The sequence below is a fragment of the Ranitomeya variabilis genome, chromosome 2, assembly GCF_051348905.1.
Source record: "Ranitomeya variabilis isolate aRanVar5 chromosome 2, aRanVar5.hap1, whole genome shotgun sequence".
In the NCBI taxonomy this organism is placed as follows: Eukaryota; Metazoa; Chordata; class Amphibia; order Anura; family Dendrobatidae; genus Ranitomeya; species Ranitomeya variabilis.
The window spans coordinates 1041824920-1041851427 of record NC_135233.1 but is presented as its reverse complement, the minus strand read 5'-3'; the positions used below and the strand labels follow the sequence as shown (position 1 = coordinate 1041851427).

Here is a 26508-nt window from a genome sequence, read left to right as displayed (position 1 = left end):
AAGAGTGCGACTGGCTGCACGGCTGACACTGCATATTTGTGACGCTGTTGGCACACTGCAGGTGGTGGGCTGCCTGGCTGACACTGCATATTTGTGACGCTGTTGGCACACTGCAGGTGGGCTGCGTGGCTGACACTGCATATTTGTGATGCTGTTGGCACATTGCAGGTGGGCTGCGTGGCTGACACTGCATATTTGTGACGCTGTTGGCACACTGCAGGTGGTGGGCTGCCTGGCTGACACTGCATATTTGTGACGCTGTTGGCACACTGCAGGTGGTGGGCTGCCTGGCTGACACTGCATATTTGTGACGCTGTTGGCACACTGCAGGTGGGCTGCGTGGCTGACACTGCATATTTGTGATGCTGTTGGCACACTGCGGGTGGGCTGCGTGGCTGACACTGCATATTTGTGACGCTGTTGGCACACTGCAGGTGGTGGGCTGCCTGGCTGACACTGCATATTTGTGACGCTGTTGGCACACTGCAGGTGGGCTGCGTGGCTGACACTGCATATTTGTGATGCTGTTGGCACATTGCAGGTGGGCTGCGTGGCTGACACTGCATATTTGTGACGCTGTTGGCACACTGCAGGTGGTGGGCTGCCTGGCTGACACTGCATATTTGTGACGCTGTTGGCACACTGCGGGTGGGCTGCGTGGCTGACACTGCATATTTGTGATGCTGTTGGCACATTGCAGGTGGGCTGCGTGGCTGACACTGCATATTTGTGACGCTGTTGGCACACTGCAGGTGGTGGGCTGCGTGGCTGACACTGCATATTTGTGACGCTGTTGGCACACTGCGGGTGGGCTGCCCGGCTGACATTGCTCGTGGGCTGCGCTGCTGGCACTGCACATTAGTGGCGCTTTTGGCAGGCTGCGGGTGGGCAGAGTTTCTCGCCTGTGCATCTAGCTGCACCTTTACAGGGTCTCTCCTTGATGGATATGATTGGGGTCCTATGGCCCATTGATTTAATCAGCTAGTGGGCCCCAAGGATGCCGTCTTGTAAGGGTAAGTTCACACAGGGCGTTTTTGTTGCTTTTTTTTCAGCAGCAAAACCTAAACTACTTGGCAGGAAAGAAGCTGCGTCATAAACGCAGGTTTAGGTGCATTTTTGGTTCTTTATTTGTCTTTGTCCATGCTAATGTCCTTGAATTTTCAGCAGCAAAAACGCAGCAAATAATGATACCTGCATTTTTGCTGTGTTTTTTCAACACCCATTCAAGTCAATGGGTGAAAAACGCAGCAAAAATGCTGAAAGAAGTGACATGCCCTATGTCCAAAAAACGCAGCAAAGCACAAAATACTGATCAAACAAGAAACCATACTGTGTGCATCAGATTTCTGAAATCTCTTAAGGTACCGTCACACTAAACGATATCGCTAGCGATCCGTGACGTTGCAGCGTCCTCGCTAGCGATATCGTTTAGTTTGACACGCAGCAGCGATCAGGATCCTGCTGTGATGTCGCTGGTCGCTGAATAAAGTCCAGAACTTTATTTGGTCGTCCGATCGCCGTGTATCGTTGTGTTTGACACCAAAAGCAACGATACCAGCGATGTTTTACACTGGTAACCAGGGTAAACATCGGGTTACCAAGCGCAGGGCCGCGCTTAGTAACCCGATGTTTACCCTGGTTACCAGCGTAAAAGTAAAAAAAACAAACAGTACATGCTCACCCAGCGTCATACCTTCCCCAGCGTCTGCTTCCTGACACTGACTGAGCGCCGGCCCTAAAGTGAAAGTGAAAGCCGCTCTGCTGTTAGGGCCGGAGCTCAGTCAGTGTCAGGAAGCGGACGCTGGGGGACGCTGGGTGAGTATGTACTGTTTGTTTTTTTTACTTTTACGCTGGTAACCAGGGTAAACATCGGGTCACTAAGCGCGGCCCTGCGCTTAGTTACCCGATGTTTACCCTGGTTACCAGGGGACCTCGGCATAGTTGATCGCTGGAGAGCGGTCTGTGTGACAGCTCTCCAGCGACCAAACAGCGACGCTGCAGCGATCGACATCGTTGTCGCTATCGCTGCAGCGTCGCTTCGTGTGAAGGTACCTTAAGGCTTTGCTGGTACTGTAGAAAGCAGCTGAAAATTAGCATGAAAAAAGCAGCAAAAGCTCCCTGTGTGACCTTACCCTAAATGAAGCTCTGTTGTATAAAGGACTCCCGCGTTGCAGATATTTTCTATAAAAGAAGGGAGCCTGGCAGCTGATTCATGACTAGTCCAAGAGGCTTCTCCACGCCGCGCTACAGTTACACAGGGGGAGACCTGTCAATCAACTGGAACAGTGTGGGAAACCTGCCCGGACTGCCCTCTTGGACTAGTTTTCACTAAAATGCCGCCGAGCAAAACGTATCAACCGCCTGTGGTTCGGACAGCATTAATCTTACATCTGGTTCCCTTTTAGATTCCACCAACCAGTTATCATTTTTTTTCCTATTAATTTCTGGGAGGAACAACAGAGGAACGGCTGGATGCAGAATTATGAGAAAACGCGCTTCTTGTTAGTGATGGACCTCCTTGTCTTCATTGTTTAGAGGGCTTTATTCTTTTGTGTTGGGATAGAAATATGGGTCTATGCATGGAAAAATATCCTGCACTGAATATTTGCACTGAAATTCATAGCTAAAATCAAAGACCGACCCTGGAGTTTCTGCTGCGAATTTTCAGCTTGATCTGTCATGTGTTTTTGATGCGGTTACTAGCAGCAAATCACACGGTGTTTACAGAGGATGAATGACACAGACCGTCCATGGGGACAGAGAAAACATATGAGCAATTGTTTGTCTCCTCATCATTTGTTCGTTTCCCTGTGCACTGCATAAAGTGGCCCGATGCGCTTTAAGGGGTTAATTCCATTTTCATATATCTATACTTTCAGACAGTGCTTGCACATACAAGCAATTTTGCAGTGTCCTGCTTGTTAAGGTTCGCAGTCGTTTTGAGATATTAAGACTTTTTCTTTTGTATACTCATTACCTTAGAGACCGACCACCGACCACCTCTGTTAGGCCGGCGGAGCATGTGCAGTGCTTTCTGTCACTTTCCTATTGAGCTTGTAGGCCTTGTTTTGAAGCTGGTTGTAGGCCTTGTTTTGAAGCTGGTTGTAGGCCTCGTTTTGAAGCTGGTTGCAGGCTTCATTTTGAAGCTGGTTGTAGGCCTTGTTTTGAAGCTGGTTACATAGTTACATAGTTACATAGTTATTAAGGTTGAAGGAAGACTGTAAGTCCATCTAGTTCAACCCATAGCCTAACCTAACATGCCCTAACATGTTGATCCAGGGGATCTTGTAGGCCTTGTTTTGAAGCTGGTTGTAGGCCTCATTTTGAAACTGGTTGTAGGCCTCGTTTTGAAGCTGGTTGTAGGCCTCGTTTTGAAGCTGGTTGTAGGCCTCGTTTTGAAGCTGGTTGTAGGCCTCGTTTTGAAGCTGGTTGTAGGCCTCGTTTTGAAGCTGGTTGTAGGCCTCATTTTGAAACTGGTTGTAGGCCTCGTTTTGAAGCTGGTTGTAGGCCTCGTTTTGAAGCTGGTTGGAGGCCTCGTTTTGAAGCTGGTTGGAGCCTCGTTTTGAAGCTGGTTGGAGGCCTCGTTTTGAAGCTGGTTGGAGGCCTCGTTTTGAAGCTGGTTGGAGGCCTCGTTTTGAAGCTGGTTGGAGGCCTCGTTTTTGAAGCTGGTTGGAGGCCTCGTTTTGAAGCTGGTTGGAGGCCTCGCTTTGAGGCTGGATGTAGGCCTCATTTTGAAGCTGGATGTAGGCCTCGTTTAGAAGCTTGTTGAAGGCCCCGTTTTGAAGCTGTTTGTAGGCCTTGTTTTGAAGCTGGCCAGGATCGCTGGAGCACGCTATTACTGCCTAATCCAGGCGAGATTGAGAGCAGTGCTTACAAGCTAGACCGCAGCGGTGGTCGGTGTCCTAAGCAACTAGCTGTAAATAAATGTTAATATCTTAGGAAGGGTTGCGAATTTAAATAAGCTGTAAATTCCAAAAGTGTTCGTTTTTGCAAGCACTATCCAGCTATACCCATTTGTGAAGATGGGAATAAAACTATAATGGTGCATTGATGGGCCAAAATTGCCATTTATAAATGCATCGTTACCGTCAGTAGTACCTTCTGGAGAGGTAATACTTCTTTAAGTAGTTACATAGTTTCCTTCTTACATTAGATTTTTAAACTAAATTTTATATTTAGAAGATCAGATCTTGTAACTTGAGACTTTTCCCTTCTCTTCCTTCGTCACTGATGTTGTTTTCCAACTTAGTCATGTCTGACAGTATTTTGGTTGTTGGCAGCATATTCTTAGCAATCAGGCTTTCCAGGGTCATAAAAACATGACTGCTGTTCTTTAGAAACTGCACCATGTTTTATATCAGATGAAGTTTGGCTCCATTAATTGCAATTCCAAACATGGCCTCTGAAAAGATGTGGCGCTGTATTTGTTTGGGGGAGAAAATGTTTTTCTTATCCCATACCACACTCTTTAAGCAGTATCTTTTGGCAAAAGAAAGGAGTGTCCGACTTGCCTTCAGCAAAATTAAAAGAAATAATTACATAAAATATTAATATATATAATGATGTCCCCATATCCCCTCCTCCCCGACCTATTGGTCTTTTGTCTTCTCCATCTAGTCACAGATATATTGCAATATATTGGAAAATGAACTTTCTTCGTTTAGGCTGTAAATTCTCTCATCTTGAGACCCAGCCGGGAAGATGGTGCTTTCTTTGTGAGGGATGGAGGAAATGGTTTGCATTTTTTGGAACTAGATCATAAGGCTTGGCCTAATGTCTTGGAATACTATTATTTTTTAATGTTTCTTTGAGCTAGGTGTGGCAAAAAAAAGAAAAAGAGCATGGCTTCTCTCCTAGCTTTTACTTTTAAATTTCTGTTGGAATTAGAGCGGACCTATCCCCCATAAAAGCAGAAGCAGCGGAATGTTCGGAACTTGTGGCGTCTCCTGATGATTTGTTGGCCAATGATATCCGAATCCTTTATTTTCTTAAACTTTTTTGCATTGGATGTAGTATTTAAAGGGGTTGATTGGCACAAACATCGATGACCTATTCTTCTGGCCTCGCAACAATCGACTGATTTCTATTTCAGTAGCAGCCGGATGTAAACCATTTACAGGGCAGAACATGGCAGTAAATGGGAGGGAAATGGACGGAGCTGTGGTTTGCATTGCCTACATCTGGCCACTACCGGGACAAAAATTGGCTGAAAAGTGCGAATACCATGTTTTGGCCTCCCATCGATCTCTTATTGTGGACTTATCCTACAAAGTGGTCATCAATATTTTAGTCTGGAATAATCTACCTTCTAACCAGGGCCGTGAAGTCAGTAAGCCAAACCTCCGACTCCTCAATTTCCATGACTCCGACTCCACCAAAATGGGCTCCGACTCCACAGCCCTGCCTAACATCTCTTAATTCTTTCTTGTGCTCGTCGTGTTGGCTTCCAATGTGCCAAATAACATCTTTCAAAGATTTCTCCATCCATACGGGTCAAACACACAAAAAAAATTGTACTGGAAGTTTAGCATCCTAAGGCAAAGCTTAAGGGTAGGGCCTTGTGTATAGGTTTTTGTTTCCAAAAATGTTGGGGGCATGAAGAACAGCATGGTGGCTTGTAGAGTTGGTGCCAATCTATTCGCAACCTGGTCTGTTGTCCATATCGGTAACCTGTGGCCGCATGTCCCAAGCCCTGAGGACAGCCTCCTACCTGATGGCATAGCCAGCTCTTCTTTTGATTTTCCAGCCTGACTCGACATCATCATTGTGACGTTATGGAAGGCTGGCTAATCAGAAGAAGAAACAAATTCCATGAGGTTGTTAGGGCTCCCGAGGTCCAGATCACTGAAGCTGCCGATGGACCGGGACATGCAAATCTATTTGCACAAACTTTAGTAGCTTGGCATCGCAATATTTTCCATGCTTCTCTATATTTATGCTGTGGGAGCTTTATTTTATTCAGTCAAGTCTTTTTGGCTAGTGAAGAACCTGATCGATGAGGGGACACTCACTGTATAGTTGAAGTTGGTTCATTGAGAGATTACATGGAGTACCAGAGTCAGTGGTTGTCTTAAGTCATCCTAATGTGGGCGAGATCATAACAAGAGTCTCGTAGTAGTTAACTAATTATTGTTATAACTCTTTCTACTGGCTCTGCCAACTTTTTTGAGAAGTGGGTGGCAGCACAAACTTCATCAGAATTGTTAACTAATTGATTAAATCAGGGTTTTGTGTTAAATACACTCTAAAAAAAATGGCAATTTTATTTTTCTATACACAACACAATCTTATTAAAAATAACAATGAAAACTCTTGAAATGTTTAGAATTGCCACTGGGGCTTTTCTAGACATTTCCTTTTGTTTCAGGAAACAACACATGTGCATAGCCCTATATAGTGTATTGAAGCATCGTGTAAAGGTCGTTGTGAACAAGGGGGGAGCAGGGTCAGCTGTGATCTCGACGATTGTAATTGGTGGATCCTGTGTTATCATTAGAGATTAGTGGATCGCTTCAGTCATTCACTGTCCAGGTCAGTACTTTCGGACCATGGACAGGAGCTGCCTCCTTCCTTGGGTTCCCCGGCTCGCTTGATGGTTTGCTGGGCTGGCAACACATCACAGGCTTGTTTGCCACCAGGACGCTAGAATGTCTTTCCATGGTTACGACCAAACCTCTTCCGTGAATGACCCCTCAATCGGGTTTACCGTGATTTTCTTACTTGCTAAATATGGCTTGATGTGAGGAGGTAAATAATAAATCCCTGGTGCAATGAAACAGACCGGGAGCAGAAGATAATTCTGTAAATTCTGACGCATCAATTTAAGCCTCTCGACTTTATCCGCGGTTTATAACGTCAGTGAACAAACCTTTTAAATCATCAGGGAACCTTTTTCTTGCCAAGTCGCATAGTATTCTGCTCGGATGTGTACACAAAAGCATTACACGGCAAACTTCAGGCTTATAGCAGCTGTCGAAACCTAAAATTTACATAAATTTATTGTGAAAAAAAGTGTATATATAAAGGGTAAAAATTATTTTATACTGTACCACAAAAAATAGAATTGGCAGCAAATATATTTGTGCTTTAAAATTTGTGTAACCCGGACTGTAAGGTTAGTTTATTTCTACCAATTAATTTTAATGATTTTCCAACATGGACTGTTTTTGTTTTAACTTTTTTTTTTTCCCTTCTTTTCTTCCAACAGTCTGAACTTCTAATTTTTTTTTTCTTTTTGTATGTTTCAATTGACATGACCATATTACATCCGGGACGAGATCTAGTTTTAAATGACCCCGTTCACGTTCTCATATAATATTCTGGAAATTCTGATTTGTACGTGTGTATGTATATACTTAAGCATATTGTTATTTTAGTGGCTTAAAAAAATGTATAATATTGCAAAAAATATAAATAAAAAAAATAGTTCTGCCATATTCTGAGACCCAAGAAACCAAGTTGTGGTTTTTACTAAAGAAGTTGTATTCTTCGAAACGCGTTGAAATGAAGCACCACCTTACTTTTACCATACTGAGATATACGTCTCCATTCTGCCTCCAGCGCGAATATTGTCCACTAACTCCCTCACTAATATTCTTAGACCCGGAATTTTTGCAATTTGTGGACATGAAGCTGTGGGAGATTTTTATTTTTTTTTTGTTCGTGTGTGATGAACTGTATTCTTCACTGGTATCATTGCAATTACAATGTTTGTTTTAATAGCTTCTAATTTCATTTTTTTGGGGAGGAGGGTGGCAAGCGACATTTTTCCAGGTCCAGCGTTTTGTTTTTGTTTTTTGTTTTTTTGGTATTTACAGTTCAAATATTTTTTTCATTTTAGTAGATTGCGTTTTTACAGACATGACAATACCAACTGCGATATGCTTATTCATATTTTTATTTTTGTGTTTGGAACAATTCTATCTTATTTTTTTAATTATATTTTTACAGTCCTGCAGTATTTAGGGAATTGAGCGATCTCCTTTGAAGCTCAGCCACAGACTGGACTACATAGGAGCACAAAGATGGCAACGGAGGGCACATGACTCCCAGATCGACCCCACTCATCTTATGTTGATGCCGAACGCGTGGCCGGTGGGAATCATAGTGCCAGTCTTGGGAGGTGGAAGTTTGTTTTTCCTTTCAATTTTTCCTTTCTCTCTATTGGCATTTGTGCTCGACTTCTTTATTAGACCTCATACCTACGTCTTGACTCTTCCAATGAATAAAGTCTTTTAAAAGGTTCGTAAAGGAGCTTAAAAGGCCCTAGAAAGTGTGTAAGCCTATTAGTTTAAGTGTTAGACGGGACGTAATAAAGCAATTTGATGAGCTTAGCTAATGAGCTCAATGAGCCACCGCTAAATAACCACATTATAAAGTCATTAACGAGCGCAAATGAATAGCCGGGGTGTTCGGTCTAGTGTTTTATTGCCTGAAAAATTATAAATTGGACAAAAATAATCTGTTCATGGAAGTTGTAGCCACGTTTTTTGACGAGTTGGACAACAGGATTAAAAGTATCACAATTGCTTTCTTCCAAGAACGAAGCCACAGTTGTCCATTTGTGGTATAAGGTGTTCTCCGGCCATGCTCATGTGCTGACAGTGTCTTCATTGTGCTGGAATAATATGTTCGAGTCCCCGCAGCTGCATGTATTGCGTCTGTTCGGCATCCACAACACATGCAGGGACTGCCTAACATCCGCGAGACATGCAGGGATTGCCTGACAGCCGGGAGACATGCAGGGACTGCCTAACAGCCGGGAGACATGCAGGGACTGCCTAACAGCCGGGAGACATGCAGGGACTGCCTAACAGCCGGGAGACATGCAGGGACTGCCTGACAGCCGGGAGACATGCAGGGACTGCCTAACAGCCGGGAGACATGCAGGGACTGCCTAACAGCCGGGAGACATGCAGGGACTGCCTAACAGCCGGGAGACATGCAGGGACTGCCTGACAGCCGGGAGACATGCAGGGACTGCCTAACAGCCGGAAGACATGGAGGGACTGCCTGACAGCCGGGAGACATGCAGAGACTGCCTAACAGTCGCGAGACAAGCGGGGATTGCCTGACAGCCGCGAGACAAGCATGGACTGCCTAACAGCCGTGAGACATGCAGGGACTGCCTGACAGCCGCGAGACAAGCAGGGATTGCCTGACAGCCACGAGACAAGCAGGGATTGCCTGACAGCCGCGAGACAAGCAGGGATTGCCTAACAGCCGCGAAACAAGCAGGGACTGCCTGACAGCCGCGAGACAAGCGGGGATTGCCTGACAGCCGGGAGACATGCAGGGACTGCCTGACAGCCGCGAGACAAGCAGGGATTGCCTAACAGCCGCAAAACAAGCAGGGACTGCCTGACAGCCGCGAGACAAGCGGGGATTGCCTGACAGCCGCGAGACAAGTAGGGATTGCCTGACAGCCGCGAGACAAGCAGGGATTGCCTGACAGCCGCGAGACAAGCAGGGACTGCCTGACAGCCGGGAGACATGCAGGGACTGCCTAACAGCCGGGAGACATGCAGGGACTGCCTAAAAGCCAGAAGACATGGAGGGACTGCCTGACAGCCGGGAGACATGCAGAGACTGCCTAACAGTCGCGAGACAAGCGGGGATTGCCTGATAGCCGGGAGACAAGTATGGACTGCCTAACAGCCGCGAGACAAACAGGGATTGCCTGACAGCCGCGAGACAAGCGGAGATTGCCTGACAGCCGCGAGACAAGCAGGGATTGCCTAACAGCCGCGAAACAAGCAGGGACTGCCTGACAGCCGCGAGACAAGCGGAGATTGCCTGACAGCCGCGAGACAAGCGGGGATTGCCTGACAGCCGCGAGACAAGCGGGGATTGCCTGACAGCCGCGAGACAAGCGGGGACTGCCTGACAGCCGCGAAACAAGCAGGGACTGCCTGACAGCCGCGAGACAAGCGGAGATTGCCTGACAGCCGCGAGACAAGCGGGGATTGCCTGACAGCCGCGAGACAAGCGGGGATTGCCTGACAGCCGCTAGACAAGCGGGGATTGCATGACAGCCGCGAGAGAAGCAGGGATTGCCTGACAGCCGTGAGACAAGCAGGGATTGCCTGACAGCCGCTAGACAAGCGGGGATTGCCTGACAGCCGGGAGACATGCAGGGACAGCATTTTCTGTGATCTGCCCTAGCAGCTTCATATTTGCCGAGGAAAATATGGCTGCAATATAGCCACATGATCCTTCCCAGAGAGCGCCTTGTTCTCAGGCGATGGGGGCAGTAAGATGTGTGCTAACGAGTGATGAGCGAGTATACTTGTTGCTCGGGTGGTCTCCGAGTGACTGCTCGGAGATTTAGTTTTCGTTGCCTCAGCTAGATGATTTGCGGCTACTAGCCAGCTTGATTACATGTGGGGATTCCCTAGCAATCAGGCAACCCCCACATGTACTCAGGCTGGGTAGCAGCCATAAATCATTCAGTCAGCTGAGGCAAGGAAAACTAAATCTCCAAGCAGTCAAATACTCAAGAGATCACCTGAGCAACGAGTATACTCGCTCATCACTAGTGCTAACCTTCACCCTCATTTCTTTACTCACTGTTATTGGCCTCGTCAGCACTAGTTAATATCTCTTTTTCCATCTTCCCGAAAACTTTCTGGCCTGGTTCCTATTTGGAGATCTTTTGCAGATACCCATTACTCTTTAAAAGGTTGTTCCCAAAAATCTCTAATCCATAGGGTAAAGGATAGTTTGCCTGTCGTTGAGGGTCTGACCACTGGGCTTCACAGAGATCTGGAACCCTGAGAACAGAGCTCTGTAGCGCCATCAGGAATCGCGTGGAAGTGGGCACTTTCTGTGCATGTCATCATCTATGAGTCTGCTGGAAATAGTCTGCGGCTGCACTCCGCAGTCCTGTAGACAATAAAAGAAGTGGAGGCTGTGCATTCACACTTGCGCTCTATTTCTGATGGGGCTGTAGGGCCCCATTTTTGTGCTTTCTGATCCCCATCTCGGGATCAGCATGTTATCAGTAACGTTTTCTTTAAAACGTTCCTAACCTTTCACACAAAACCTGAAGGAAAGCATGCTCTTACTGCCCCCCCCCCCCCCCCCCCCCCCGAGTCATGCCAGCCTTATATGACCAGGATCTCTCTCGAGTCTGATGCACTATTCTTATAGTTCACACTTTGTGGGTTGAGAGTTGGCTCAGGGATAGGAAACAAAGGATGGTTATTAATGGAGCACACTCGGACTGGGTCACGGTTAGTAGTGGGGTACCACAGGGGTCAGCATTGGGCCCTCTTCTTTTTAACATTTATTAATGACCTTGTAGGGGGCATTCAGAGTAGAATTTCAATATTTGCAGATGACACTAAACTCTGCAGGGTAATCAATACAGGGGAGGACAATTTTATATTACAGGATGATTTATGTAAACTAGAAGCTTGGGCTGATAAATGGCAAATGAGCTTTAATGGGGATAAATGTAAGGTCATGCACTTGGGTAGAAGTAATAAGATGTATAACTATGTGCTTAATTCTACAACTCTGGGCAAAACCGTCAATGAAAAAGACCTGGGTGTATGGGTGGATGACAAACTCATATTCAGTGGTCAGTGTCAGGCAGCTGCTACAAAGGCAAATAAAATAATGGGATGCATTAAAAGAGGCATAGATGCTCATGAGGAGAACATAATTTTACCTCTATACAAGTCACTAGTGCGACCACACTTAGAATACTGTGCACAGCTCTGGTCTCCGGTGTATAAGAAAGACATAGCTGAACTGGAGCGGGTGCAGAGAAGAGCGACCAAGGTTATTAGAGGACTGGGGGGTCTGCAATACCAAGATAGGTTATTACACTTGGGGCTATTTAGTTTGGAAAAACGAAGACTAAGGGGTGATCTTATGTTAATGTATAAATATATGAGGGGACAGTACAAAGACCTTTCTGATGATCTTTTTAATCACAGACTGGTGACGGACAAGGGGGCATCCTCTACGTCTGGAGGAAAGAAGGTTTAAGCATAATAACAGACGCGGATTCTTTACTGTAAGAGCAGTGAGACTATGGAACTCTCTGCCGTATGATGTTGTAATGAGTGATTCATTGCTTCAATTTAAGAGGGGACTGACTGGATGCCTTTCTGGAAAAGTATAATGTTACAGGGTATATATATTAGATTCCTTGATAAGGCGTTGATCCAGGGAACTAGTCTGATTGCCGTGTGTGGGGTCGGGAAGGAATTTTTTTCCCCATGATGGAGCTTACTCTTACCACATGGGTTTTTTTTGCCTTCCCCTGGATCAACATGTTAGGGCATGTTAGGCTATGGGTTGAACTAGATGGACTTAAAGTCTTCCTTCAACCTTCATAACTATGTAACTATGTAACTATGTAACTTTGATTGAGTGATTCCTCTTCACCAGCATTCTGACAGCACTATATGTCCTGTTGCTTCATTCCCCCTCACTGTTAAGCTTGCATTAATTGTCCCATGACCTGCCTCCCCATCTTTGTTATTCCTGCATGCATTTTTTTCAGACAAGAGAGCAGGAGCAGACAGACACAGACCCCAGCTTCCTGTAATCCGTCTGAGTCTCCGCTTTTTGAGACGGATTACATTTGACCAATGGAGTCAACCTTAAGTTAGATAGAAGGAAGACCTCTAATAGCTAGTTAGAGGATTTTTTCTCTCCTTAAAATGCAATTTTTTTTTCTTTGGGCATTTATTGCATTTTTTCATCAGCTGAGCATAGGTTTTATTAAAACTGTTTTGCAGGCAGCATGGAGGTCCTGGGTTCAAACCTCTGGGGTCATGGAGCGCTCCTGCCTGCAATTCACCTGCTCCACGTTTGCAGAGCAGCTCTTCTTCTTCCAGGCAGCTCTTTCGATGTGTGTGACTGTAGATTTCATGCTGATTGACAGCTGAGTGACTGTAGTCATGCTGATTGAGAGCTAAGTGACTGTATTTGCCATGCTGATTGACTGCCGTCTCCCTGCAGTTAAGCAGCAGGGAGCCGGCTATCAATCATCATGATGTCGTCATTCAGTAGAGCAGAGGGAAGAGAAGCCATTGCTCTGTTGATGTGACGTCAGCAGAAGCCGCAGAATCTCACCTGGCAGGACCTGTCCGTCACCACACTGTGCTGGCAGAGATCTGTATCAGGCACAACAGGCAGGTAGTGAGTAAACGATCTGTCTGTTAGCTCTTAGGCCAACTGTTCCATAGTCCTGGACAACCCCTTTAAATACCACAGAGGGGGAATGATTTGTATCCTGCATTTTCACCAGTTTCCCCTCTGCAAGTTCTAATTTGTAGTAGGGGGAGACCAGCTGCCATTATGTCTCTCATACACAGCACACACACACACACACACACACACACACACACGAGGGATTCCTGTGCTCAGGTCTTTTTGAAGCCCATGTTCCGAATGGAGGACATTGTACAGCAGCAGTACTACTGGGGCGAGATAAACACGTACTAGAAAGCTGCAGTAGGATCTGTCTGTGTCCCTCACTCTGCTCCTCCTCTTCATAGACTTCAATAGGCAGCTGATACCTGGCAGTCCCTCTTGTTTTGATGAACACGGATTTTAGCTATTGATGAATTTAGGAGGCGAGGCAGGGAAGTGGCTCTCGAGTGGAGAATAAAGCAGATTTTTTTTTCCTATATTACAAAGTTTCTTTTATTTAGCTTGTACTCTTGATTTATGCAAAGTTTATTGAAACGATAGCGGCCATTTAAAGGCACCATACAGTACATCCATGTATATTTTTCGGTTTGCACGTCTTCTTTCCTGGAGTACGTTATGATTAATGGCTTTTCTGGAACGTATTTGCCAACACATTTGTTTTGTAGTAATGTCTTTGTTTTGTTAGACGCATGCTTCCTCTGAGATGTATGTCTGGGTTATACCAAAGGTTCGGAGAATTAAGAGTGACAGTAAGTGAGTATCTGCGCAGGAAATTGTGCACAGCTTTACTGTACAGATGGGGAGCAGGTTCATCGCTCCGGCTCTTATCTCCACATGTGTTTACACTTGTTTTCCTCCTATGTGGTGGTCTTCTGCTCACTTGTATAAATCTAGCTGGCCACCCATCTGTAGCAGATACTTTTCTTTTTTTCTTAATGATGATCCATTCTCGTAAGTATTGGGATACACCTCTTGCCTGCCGTGCACTTTAGATGGCTGTCAGTTGAATGATCTCAATGTCGGCAGCCATCTCTGCCGTCTCTCCCATACGCAGGAGAGCTCGGGTCTCCAAAGTACTCCTATATTCTTTGTGAGAAAGACCTATCTGCCAGGGGCTTACCTCCAGGAGATCAAGAGGATCGGCAGAGCCCCATACACTAAGACTTTTGGCTTCATGGTCGAGCAGGTGCATGCTGCCTTACATCACCAAGCACAATGCTAAGCATCAGCTGGAGTGGTGTAAAGCCTCCACCACTGGACTCTGGAGCAGATGAAACGTGTTGCGTGTAATGACTGATCACACGTCTGTCAGACGACTCATGGATGAGTTTGGTTTGGGTGAATACCAGGAGAACGTTGTGGCTTTGTGCCAGCTGTATAGTTTGATGGAGGATGGATAACGCTATGGGGTTATTTTTCAAGGGTCAAGCTTGGCTCCAGTGAAGAGAACTCTTAATTCTTCAGCTCAAGACATTGGATAATTTTTTCTGTAAAAAGTTTGAGGAAGGCCCTTTTCTGTTCCCCATGGCGGTGCCCAGTGCACAAGGTCCATACAGACATGGTTGGAGAAGTTTGGTAGAAGAACATGATTCCCGCACTGAGCTCCGACCTCAGCCCCATCCAACATCTTCTGGATGATCTGAAACAGAGATTATGAGCCTGGACATCAGGGTCTGACCTCACACATGTTCCTCTGGATGAATGGGGAAAATGTCACAGACGCCTCCAAAATCTGGTAGAAATCCTTCCCAGAAGAGCAGGAGCCGTTATATCTGTAGAGGGACGGACTCCATATCAGTGGCTATGGATGTAGAATGGGAGATCATTAAAGCTTCATATTCTTTTATCTGTGTGTATATAGAAATAATGTATGTGCCTGTGTGTATTAATCACACTTTGATCTTTGTATCATGACTTACCTGCATAAATTGCCCTTTCTGACTATACCCAGGTATGGTTAGTTTGCTTCACTTTCCTCCTACTTTTCTAGCAAAGAAGAAGTGACTTGCTGATGTCCTCCCCCGACACCCGGGAACATGCTCCGCGGTCATAATAATACGAGTATTTTCCGGTTCCCTTTTTTGGCTGATGACTTCACGCTGCTTTGTTTAGTGTCTTCAGCAGTTTTCCTTCCTCTTTTTCTACTTTGTACTTTGACCTGTTTATCTGTGTGATTGTTCCCATGGACAGCAGACTAGTCAGTTTGTGCACTGCCAGTTTGGCCAGCATCTCTAACATCTGATGTAGCATAGGTGGCCCAGACATGATCCGGAACCACAAGATCAGAGGAACACGCACATGTGTCTTCAATAAAATAAAGATTTTATCCAAGTACGACTGTGCACATGAGAATTGTGTGCTCAAAGACAGAAGGTGCTGCCTTTGCCATCCCCTCCGCCGCTGCCTCTTTGGCGCTTCCCTCCGCAGCGGCTTCTTTGGTACTCCCTTCCACCGTGGCCTCTTTGGTGCTCCCCTCCTCTGTGGCCTCTTTGGCGCTCCCCTCCTCCGTGACCTCTGGCGCTCCCCTCCGTGGCCTCTTTGGCACTCCCCTCTGCCGCGGCCTCTTTGGCGCTCCCCTCTGCCGCGGCCTCTAGCTCCCCTCCGCCGCGGCCTCTTTGGCTTTCTCCGTCGTGGCCTCATTGGGTCTCCCTTCCGCCACGGCCTCTTTGGAGCTCCCTTCTGCCGTGGCCTCTTTGGTGCTCCCCTCCGCCGCGGCCTCTTTGGCGTTCTCCTCCGCCCCGGCCTCTTTGGCGTTCTCTACCACGTCCTCATTGGGTCTCCCTTCTGCCGCCACTTTTTTGGCACTCCCTTCTGCCACGGTCTCTTGTGCTCTCCTCTGCCGTGACCTCTTTGGTGCTCCCCTCTGCCGTGGCCTCTTTGGTGCTCCCCTCTGCCGTGGCCTCTTTGGTGCTCCCCTCTGCCGTGGCCTCTTTGGTGCTCCCCTCTGCCGCTGCCTCTTTGGCGCTCCCCTCTGCCTCTTTGGCCCTCTCTTCTGCCGCGGTCTCTTTGGCATTCCTTTCTGCCCCGGCCTCTTTGGCGCTCCCTACTACTGTGGCCTCTTTGGCGTGCCCCTCTGCCTCCACCTCTTGGGCGCTCCCTTCCGTCGCGACCTCTTTGGCGCTCCCTTCTGCCATGGCCTCTTTGGCGCTCCCTTCCGCCGCGACCTGTTTGGCGCTCCCTTCTGCTGTGGCCTCTTTGGCGCTCCCTTCTGCCGCGGCCTCTTTGGCGTGCCCCTCTGCCGCTGCCTCTTTGGCACTCCTCCCCCCTACGCAGCCTCTTTGGCGCTCTCCTCCGTCACAGCCCTCACTACTTATGTACTAAACCTTTCCCTACCTGTCGGGGTCCCTCCACTAGAATTTTTAGAGACAATTGTTTATTTTTCCCACAATGATATATAAAGTTGTAATCATTCTAAAATGATATTTGGTCAGTACCATCGGCGTGGACGCTCACAGATTGCACATTTGCGCTGCTCTTCTTATGAGGTTGATGATTGAAAATGGATATCTGTGACTGTGATCTGTGTTTTCGGTGCTCCGACTTTTACTAATGGTTTTCTGAAAGCTGTGGACTCTCATTTGATTGTATGTTTAGCAGCCGCTCTGCCAGAACTGTAAGTCGCCCACACGTCATTTGTTTGAACAGTCCGATAATAGGAAAGGTCCGGGGTTTACAGATCTGTCATAGCGCAGAGGAAGGAGAGCATGAAATCATTTCGGTGGCAGGTTTCCTGACATCTGGAGAAGAGACTGCCGGCTTCCTGCTTCCCCGATATCTCCGCACCAGCACGGTGCTGTATAAAACCGCACAGAGCCATCCATTTCTTTTTTGTGATGCATCAATTAAAGTGAGAAATAAGCTGACTCTGGTCACACTGGTGTGTTTAGCACCTATGTTGATCTGTGATCTATGACCGTCCATTGACTCTTTGCCCCGTTGATCGTGGACTGTTGACATTTCGGTTCCTCTCTCCATTTACTGCTCCTGATATATATGTTACATGGAGGCTGTGACAGATGCCATCACCAGTGTCCACAGCGATTATATTTGCTGGTAAACCTGTGATTAGTTTGCTTGTTGACATATTATCTTTACATACACATAGTAGTATTCTTCTTTTGCCTGTGTTTAAAGTGTTTTAATAAGGACCTGTTATTTGCCGTAAAAAAATAATTTTTTTAACCTAGTGAAATGCCTCTGTTCTCCTGAATCCGGCGGTGTTTTTCTTTTGTTCCTGTGCCTCTTTATTCCTGAGTTATGGCTTTCTCTTCTGTATATTTAGTATATTTAGACAAGTAGGTGTGGTCCTTAAAAATATTTTTTCCTAGGGGCATTTTCTCGAGAAGTATTCCTAGTTGGCATAAGCTTAGGGTAGGCTTTTTCTTGTGCGAGACAGTCTGAGAGGAGTAGAGCAGATTATTAACAACTTTCAGCCTTCATCTCATGGCAGTCAGCGTGGGGGGGGCGGGAGAGATACATTAGAGCTGACAGCACCGTGAGAGGAGAGCTGCAGCTGCAAAAGTGTTTGTAATGAAACAAAGCTCTGCTGTGCAAACAATGCCACACACCGGAATGGACTGCTGTGATATGAAAACTAAAGTGGGATTGTAATCACACTTATATCTGCTTTACTCCTGACACTTGTGATCACACACAGCTCTGAGGAGAACGGACTATCTGTCATTACCTGCCTCACACTGAGAAATCTGCTGTAAGCTATTGTGGGGGCGTGTTCTTTTTTTTTTTTCCACTGTGTGTTGCCACCGTTGTATGATTGGTCAACGTCACACAAGGCAAGAAGTGCACGCCTCCAGATAAAATTTCTTGGTAACACCCCTTGTTTTAACATAGATTATAACCTAAGCAAATATCTCCACAAGTGAGAGAAATTAAAAAATAAAACCTATGTTTTATTCAGCTATGTAGCCACTAATCCATGATATGACCAGTTTAACATGCTCCAACTGCGGAAAGGTCCGCTTTAAATTCTTCACATGAGGGTTTGAGTTGTGGAAAAAGACCCCTCATTGAGCCTCACATGGTCAGATTGATGGTCTGTGGATCCAGCCGCTAGGTGTTAGTAGACCCAACCTGATGGACTATTATTCTTGGTATATTCACCATATGTGACAATTCTGGATAAGTTATTAAACTGTATTTAGGCCTCCATTGTCTTAAAGCAAATACAGTTTAAAAATAGGATGAAATTGAAAATCTTCAAGATTTGTCTCCTCTTTATTTGGGTTTATCGAAACGTTTCGGGGAATCCAAGACCACTTAAAGTCCCTTGAAGCTGGAAATGCACAGCCCGCTGTTGACCACATAACCACTGTATAACCTATAACTAAATATTTTATTACGCACTGTAAGCTATCCATACAGGTCAAAAGTGTTGCTCTTACTGTATTCCCACTGCTCCCTGAAGTATTCAGTTTTTTGTTTTTTTTAATATCCTTCATACGGTTCCTGAGATATGGGACGTTTTATTTTGTACTAACGTTTATGATCTTTACCAAGAGGGTGTGTCTCACTAGGTAAGAAGGCAGTACACGCCCCCGAGGAATATGATGAGCCACGCCTTCTTGGAAAAGACCATAAAAGATTACACTAAATAAAAAGGCCAATATCTCTGGAACTGGATGGCGGAACTTAAAAAAACAACAACAAAAACTGAATTCTCAGGGGAGCAGCGAGAATAAAACAAGAACATAAACTGTCCACTAATGGCCCTTCTTTAATAATCGGAGTCTAACCTATGTAATAAGGCTTTGCGTCCATCCCTGGTCAGCAGATGTGAGTGAATGTGACTTGTTGGCCGGTCTAGCGGCAGGTTTATCCCCTCCACTATGTATCCTTGTGTGTGACCAGATGAACTCCCATTAACAGCTGAAGTCTGGCCACCACTGCCCAATAATTAAGCCATGATTTGCTTTAACAGGTCACCTTCTATTAACTTCTGTTTCTGACATTTTTTTTGTTTCTTTCATTCTAGGATGGACTCAATTCCTTGGTCCTTGACCTCGATTTCCCTGCACTACGAAAGAACAAGAACATTGACAACTTCCTAAATAGATGTAAGAGTCCTGGCATCATTTTGCTCCTATTTCTAAAGTTGTTTTTTTTTCTATTTATTTATTTTTTTTGTATGTCAGTAATGAAATGGTGGGATGATTTCCTAAGGCTCTGCCTACATCTGCATTTACCGTAATATATGGACACAACGACATCCCGCTGGACACGAGCCGTGTCTGGCAGAAATCGGTGACTTGGGTTTTGCCGCTGTGTCGATCTTTTTGATGTGAAAAATAGGCACACGGCAACAGCTCTCCCGTCAAATACAGTATAACTTCTTTGATGTTTTCATCAAGCTCTCCAAACTTTAAAGGGTTATTGTCATCTTCATAACCGGGATATTGTGGATAGTGATTGTAAATACAAGCAATTTTGCAATTTGCTGCTTCTGAATATATTTACCTGTTTTCGAGATATTAACACTTTTGTTTACAGCTCATCCCCTTGAAGACCGACCACCGTTGATGGACAGTAGAACATGTGGAGCGCTTACAAGCTCCTTTCTGATGAGCTGTGTTGAAGCTGACCAGGGTCGATGGAGCGCACTTACACCTCCTGTTTCCGGGTCACTTAGTGCAGTGTTTAAGCGCTAGATAGGATCGGTGGTCGGTCTCCTAGGCAACTCACTATAAACAAAATGATAGGGAAAGTGTTAACATGTGCAGCAACTCCTGAGATATTAATAGGAAGTAAATTGAAAAAGTTCTCGTTTTTTTCAAGTCCCATCCAAAAATATCCATCTATGAAGATGGGAATAACACTTTAGTCAAGATGTATTGTGGCATTCGACAATGTCTCCTAGGCGTCCATGGCCACTCGGTGATAAAGTATTCGCAGGTTCCCGCACATAATACACAATGTGTTACTTTAGTATGGTAAGAACACTTAGTTTCTTTGAGGATTTTGGAGCCTTGTAAAAAAAAAATGCTTAATATTGTGTTTTATGTCTGAGGCTGCACGGTGACTGGTGGTGACACGGGTCGCCTGGTCAAGTGCCGCTGGACGCTAATACGACTATATATGAGAGAGTGGGGTACTGTGACCACGACCATCAAGTCACAAGAAAAACACATCTGGATCCATTTTTTTTTTTGTGACTTGCTTTTTCCGTACCTTATCCACCTGCATTATATATATATATATATATATATATATATATATATATATATATATAACCAAAAGTTTGGACACACCTTCTCATTTAAAGATTTTTCTGTATTTTCAGGACTATGAAAATTGTACATTCACACTGAAGGCATCAAAACTATGAATTGACACATGTGGAATTATATACTTAACAAAAAAGTTTGAAACAGCTGAAATTATGTCGTATATTCTAGGTTCTTCAAAGTAGCCACCTTTTGCTTTGATGACTGCTTTGCACACTTGGCATTCTCTTGATGAGCTTCAAGAGGTAGTCACCAGGAATGGTTTTCACTTCACAGGTGTGCCCTGTCAGGTTCAGTGGGATTTCTTGCCTTTTAAATGGGGTTGGGACCATCAGTTGTGTTGAGCAGAAGTCTGGTGGATACACAGCTGATAGTCCTACTGAATAGACTGTTAGAATTTGTATTATGGCAAGAAAAAAGCATCTAAGTAAAGAAAAACTAGTGGCCATCATTACTTTAAGAAATGAAGGTCAGTCAGTCCGAAAAATTGGGAAAACTTTCAAAGTGTCCCCAAGTGCAGCTGCAAAAAGCATCAAGAGCTACAAAGAAACTGGCTCACATGAGGACCGCCCCAGGAAAGGAAGACCAAGAGTCACCTCTGCTTCTGAGGATAAGTTTATCCGAGTCACCAGCCTCAGAAATCGCAGGTTAACAGCAGCTCAGATTAGAGACCAGGTCAATGCCACACAGAGTTCTAGCAGCAGACACATCTCTACAACAACTGTTAAGAGGAGACTTTGTGCAGCAGGCCTTCATGGTATAATAGCTGCTAGGAAACCACTGCTAAGGACAGGCAACAAGCAGAAAAGACTTGTTTGGGCTAAAGAACACAAGGAATGAACATTAGACCAGCGGAAATCTGTGCTTTGGTCTGATGAGTCCAAATTTGAGATCTTTGGTTCCAACCACCGTGTCTTTGTGCGACGCAGAAAAGGTGAACGGATGGACTTTACATGCCTGGTTCCCACCGTGAAGCATGGAGGAGGAGGTGTGATGGTGTGGGGGTGCTTTCCTGGTGACACTGTTGGGGATTTATTCAAAATTGAAGACATACTGAACCAGCATGGCTACCACAGCATCTTGCAGCGGCATGCTATTCCATCCGGTTTGCTTTTAGTTAGACCAACATTTATTTTTCAACAGGACTATGACACCAAACACACCTGCAAGCTGTGTAAGGGCTATCTGACCAAGAAGGAGAGTGATGGGTGCTACGCCAGATGACCTGGCCTCCACAGTCACCAGACCTGAACCCAATCGAGATAGTTTGGGGTGAGCTGGACTGCAGGGTGAAGGCAAAAGGGCCAACAAGTGCTAAGCATCTCTGGGAACTCCTTCAAGATTGTAGGAAGACCATTTCCGGTGACTACCTCTAGAAGCTCATCAAGAGAATGCCAAGAGTGAGCAAAGCAGTCATCAAAGCAAAAGGTGGCTACTTTGAAGAACCTAAAATATAAGACATAATTTCAGTTGTTTCACATTTTTCTGTTAAGTATATAATTCCACATGTGTTAATTCATAGTTTTGATGCCTTCAGTGTGAATGTACAATTTTCATAGTCATGAAAATACAGAAAAATCTTTAAATGAGAAGGTGTGTCCAAACTTCTGGTCTGTACTGTATATAATCTTGTGTAGCAATGACATGGAATGATCTTGGGCCACGAGACCTGTAAAGCTGCCAAATTCTCTGTGTTACCCCATCCTAAAATAGGATTTATTTTGATTTAAGGTAAAAACTCGACTATGGTGCTTTTGGCAGACTGTTTTTTTTTTTTTTATAATTATTTTTTATTTGTGCATTAGTATTTTTATAGCCTGTTTTGAGGGCAGTATTTGCCCATTGTATTAGTTGCAAGCAGAAAAAAATACCACAAAACTGTCAAAAATTACGTGAAAAAAAGTTCTCACCAACTACTGTAGCTAAACTTTTTTTTTTCTTTTTTTTTTTAATTTTATTATTATTGCGTCCAGCATTGAAAACTTATGAACATTTGTGACGCCCATAATTGGGCAATTTTTAGGTTCTTTCGTGTTCAAAAATGTGATGAAAGTACAAACATCCGTACTCCATGTTTATGTGATCGGAGTACGGATTGTGTCTGCGCATCGGACCTTGGTAGCGCACTTGCTTTCAAGGGAGTCTTCACGGAGCGCTTTGCAGTTTAGCACCCGGTGTCCTGCGTCACACTAAGGGCCTCGTGCACATGACTGATTTTCTCGTACTAGTGCTGTCCGTGGGTTTTCATGATACTCTTCGTGTCCAGCATCCAGAGATCGCAGGCGCAGCAGCAAGAGGAGCTCTGGTTAAACGGAGGATGCCCTCCATGCTTCCTGCTGTGCCTGCGATCTCTGAATGCCAATCAATCCAGCCATACAAGAAAAAGAAAGATGGCTGAATACAGGGATGTGCACACTAATGTGTCACTTATGAATCATCAGTAATAAATGCAAAACTCTTAAAGGGAACCTATTACACTGGGGCAGGTTACAGAAAGTGTGGTTACCAGGAGAAAATAAACTCATTTCCTTCCAGAAGCCGCCGGCTTTCAGTTAGAGGCGGTGTAGGGCGAGATTACAGTCATTGCTCAGTATACCATAGGCACGCCTCACCACTGGAATTGAAAGCTCGCTCTCCACGGTTGTACTGCACCATAGGCACATTTATAAGATTCTCCACACGGGAATATATATATATATATATATATATATATATATATATATATATATATATATATATATATATATATATATATATATATATATATATATATATATATATATATATATATATATATTTTTTAAACACAACCAATTGTGGAAATTATTATTATTCATAGATCTATTGAATAAAATCAACTTTAAAATTACCTTTGTTCGTGGGAAAATCCATTTAGTCAATAGCTCTACCCACACAGTATGTTGTCCTTTCAACCCCCCAAAAAAGTATGAACCACCAGTGACTGCCACATAGAATGATGTCCCAACAGCCCGCTACAGAGTATGATGTCCACACAACCCTCCCACATATACAGCATGATATCCTCAAAGTATCATTGCTCCTACAGCTCCACCCCCAGCATAATGACCTCCCAGCCCCCCTCCACAGTGTTATTGTCCCCATAGCTATCCCTCCCCACAATATGATGACCTTTATATCCCCCCCACAGAATAATGGTTTACACATCCCCCAACACACAGTAATGGTCCCCACACACAGTATAATCGTGCCCACATCCCTATTACACACAGTATAATGGTGCTCACATCCCCATCACACACCGTCTAATGGTGCCCACATCCCCCCCACACACAGTCTAATGGTGCCCACATCCCCATCACACACAGTATAATGGTGCCCACATCCCCATCACACACAGTATAATGGTGCCCACATCCCCCCACACACAGTATAATGGTGCCCACATCCCCCCCCCCCACACACAGTATAATGGTGCCCACATCCCCCCCCACACACAGTATAATGGTGCCCACATACCCATCACACACAGTATAATGGTGCCCACATCCCCATCACACACAGTATAATGGTGCCCACATCCCCATCACACACAGTATAATGGTCATCACATCCCCCTACACAGTATAATGGTCATCATATCCCCCCACACAGTATAATGGTCATCACATCCCCCAACACACAGTATAATGGTCATCACATCCCCCCACACACAGTATAATGGTCATCACATCCACCCCACACACAGTATAATGGTCATCACATCCCCCCCATGCACACAGTATAATGGTTATCCCATCCCCCCCCACACAGTATAATGGTCATCACATCCCCCCACACACAGTATAATGGTCATCACATCCCCCCACACACAGTATAATGGTCATCACATCCACCCCACACACAGTATAATGGTCATCACATCCCCCCATGCACACAGTATAATGGTTATCCCATCCCCCCCCACACAGTATAATGGTCATCACATCCCCCCCCACACAGTATAATGGTCATCACATCCCCCACACACAGTATAATGGTCATCACATCCCCCCACACAGTATAATGGTCATCACATCCCCCCACACAGTATAATGGTTCCCACGTCCCCCCACACATGGTATGATCTTTCACTGCCCCTAATACAGAATGACGGTTCCCACAGCCCTTCCCCCATCACACAGTATGATGGCCCCCACAGTCCCCCACACAGTGTGATGTCCCCTCATTCTTACACAAGTGAATGCCAAACATGCTCCTTTGTACAGACTGAGGCTTCATTCTACATCATCTAGTGTCATAATTGCGCCTGCTGCTCTCTGAGATGGCCAGGCTGAATGGTAGAAGATGGAGCCCAGGACTGTGGTCCACCATTATATTCAACGTTATCTGCATCTCGAGGGTGTGGATACGGTTGAATTTGTAATGTAGGGCGGGGGAGCTGCAATATTCGGCACCAGGATCCTCCAATATTGTAATTCAAGGTCTCTTATACAGGTAGCGACGCTGTGGAAAACCAACCTGTCTGGTATTTTTAAATAGAGATTTTTTTTTTTTCTTTAAGATGAAAAAGTTGTGGGCGACGTGCGCCAGCTACAGATGAAGGCGGAAGATTATGATGTAGTGAAAGTGATCGGGCGAGGGGCCTTCGGTGAAGTCCAGCTGGTAAGAAATGTGCTCAATAGCCCGAATGCTCGTTCTTTATTCCCCAAAACTCACGGTAAACTGGATGGGAGCTCTACAGATCTCATAAAGGGGTTGTCCACTACTAGGAGAACCCCTTCTTGATCAAAAGTTTGGCCCCCATAAAATAATAAAGCCTATACTCTCATGGCGGCGCCGTTCCATTGGAGTCAGCTCTTGGGGCTCCCATGTGATTGTTGTGATGCTGGCGCCCAATCAGCGCTGGCGTCACTGTCGAAATGAAGAGGATTCCGGGCTGCAGCGGAACTTGGACGTCCTCTTCCTACTCAATTCGACAGGAGGCGCGGACAGTGACGCCAGAGCTGATTGGGCACCGGGGTCATGTGTCACAACAGCGCGGGAGCCCCAGGAGGCCGAGTGCCAACACCGCGGGAATGGCGCCCACATGGGAGGCGAGTATGAGCTTTATTAATTTTTGGGGGGCCAAACGAGGGATACGAGAAGTTGTCCAAGTAGTGGACAACTTCTTTAACTTCCATAATCCCCGGGTTGGTTCTTGATTTGCCCGGCTGCCGTGCCATCATCTGTGCGTCATGCCACACAAATGACAATAGCGTCAGTTTGGGTAATCTAATTCCACACCGTGGACCCCGGAAGGGATTTGTGAGCCCCCTGTCTGGCAGCCCGAGACTTCTGACCAGATCTCCTGTTTTACCTCCTGATTGTGAGCCCAGGCGCCACCATTCGACAGCAGTGGGTGTGAGCACATAGTCCCGAAACACTCGGCTCTACACGCTGCTGCCCCATTAATTTAGGGTGCCCCATCTCTGATGATTTGGGCTGTGTCGCCCACAGTCATCAGCTAGTATTAGTGCGTAGGATTTTTGATTTATTTTTTTTATTTACTCCTTTGTACCTTTTTTTTTTTTTTTACAGGTTCGGCACAAAAGCACACAAAAAGTTTACGCAATGAAACTGCTCAGTAAATTTGAAATGATAAAAAGATCGGATTCTGCCTTTTTTTGGGAAGAGAGGGACATCATGGCCTTTGCAAACAGCCCGTGGGTAGTTCAGGTAATGGTCTGTATTTATCCCCCCCGCCCTCATTTTCTCCACTCTAAAGGACTTGTCCCATTTTAGAAAATGTTTGGCTATGAGCTGCCGGAGGTACAGAAGCAACCAGACTGAGTTTTACATGCCTTCCCCGGGTTCAGTGCTGGCTCTCTGCAGCTGGCGGAGTCCGTGTTTGTCTGTGGATTGGCTGCAGCGCTGTCAACGTGATTTCAACACTGTAGAATAATAATATATTTTTTTTTAGATCATAATCTTTATTGGGGGGAAGAGGATGGGATGATTGAAATCTTGTAATTTTAACACTGACCACTAAAGCTATTTGAGATTTCCCGTTCTTTACAAAAGACTTTTCAGAAGTCTCGTTATCAGCAGAGACAGGACTATGATTACAACTGAT

The 26508-nt window shown here is 45.4% G+C and overlaps 1 protein-coding gene across 2 annotated transcripts in view; it reads left to right on the top strand.

The window, feature by feature from the left end:
* Window positions 1-26508, top strand: part of ROCK2 (Rho associated coiled-coil containing protein kinase 2) — a 160585-nt gene that overhangs the window by 55210 nt on the left and 78867 nt on the right. For both annotated transcript variants that reach the window (XM_077291438.1, XM_077291437.1), the window contains exons 2-4: window positions 19166-19247; window positions 24958-25058; window positions 25974-26111. In XM_077291438.1, the coding sequence (XP_077147553.1) occupies window positions 19166-19247; window positions 24958-25058; window positions 25974-26111 (321 nt within the window). The remainder of the gene's footprint in view (window positions 1-19165; window positions 19248-24957; window positions 25059-25973; window positions 26112-26508) is intronic.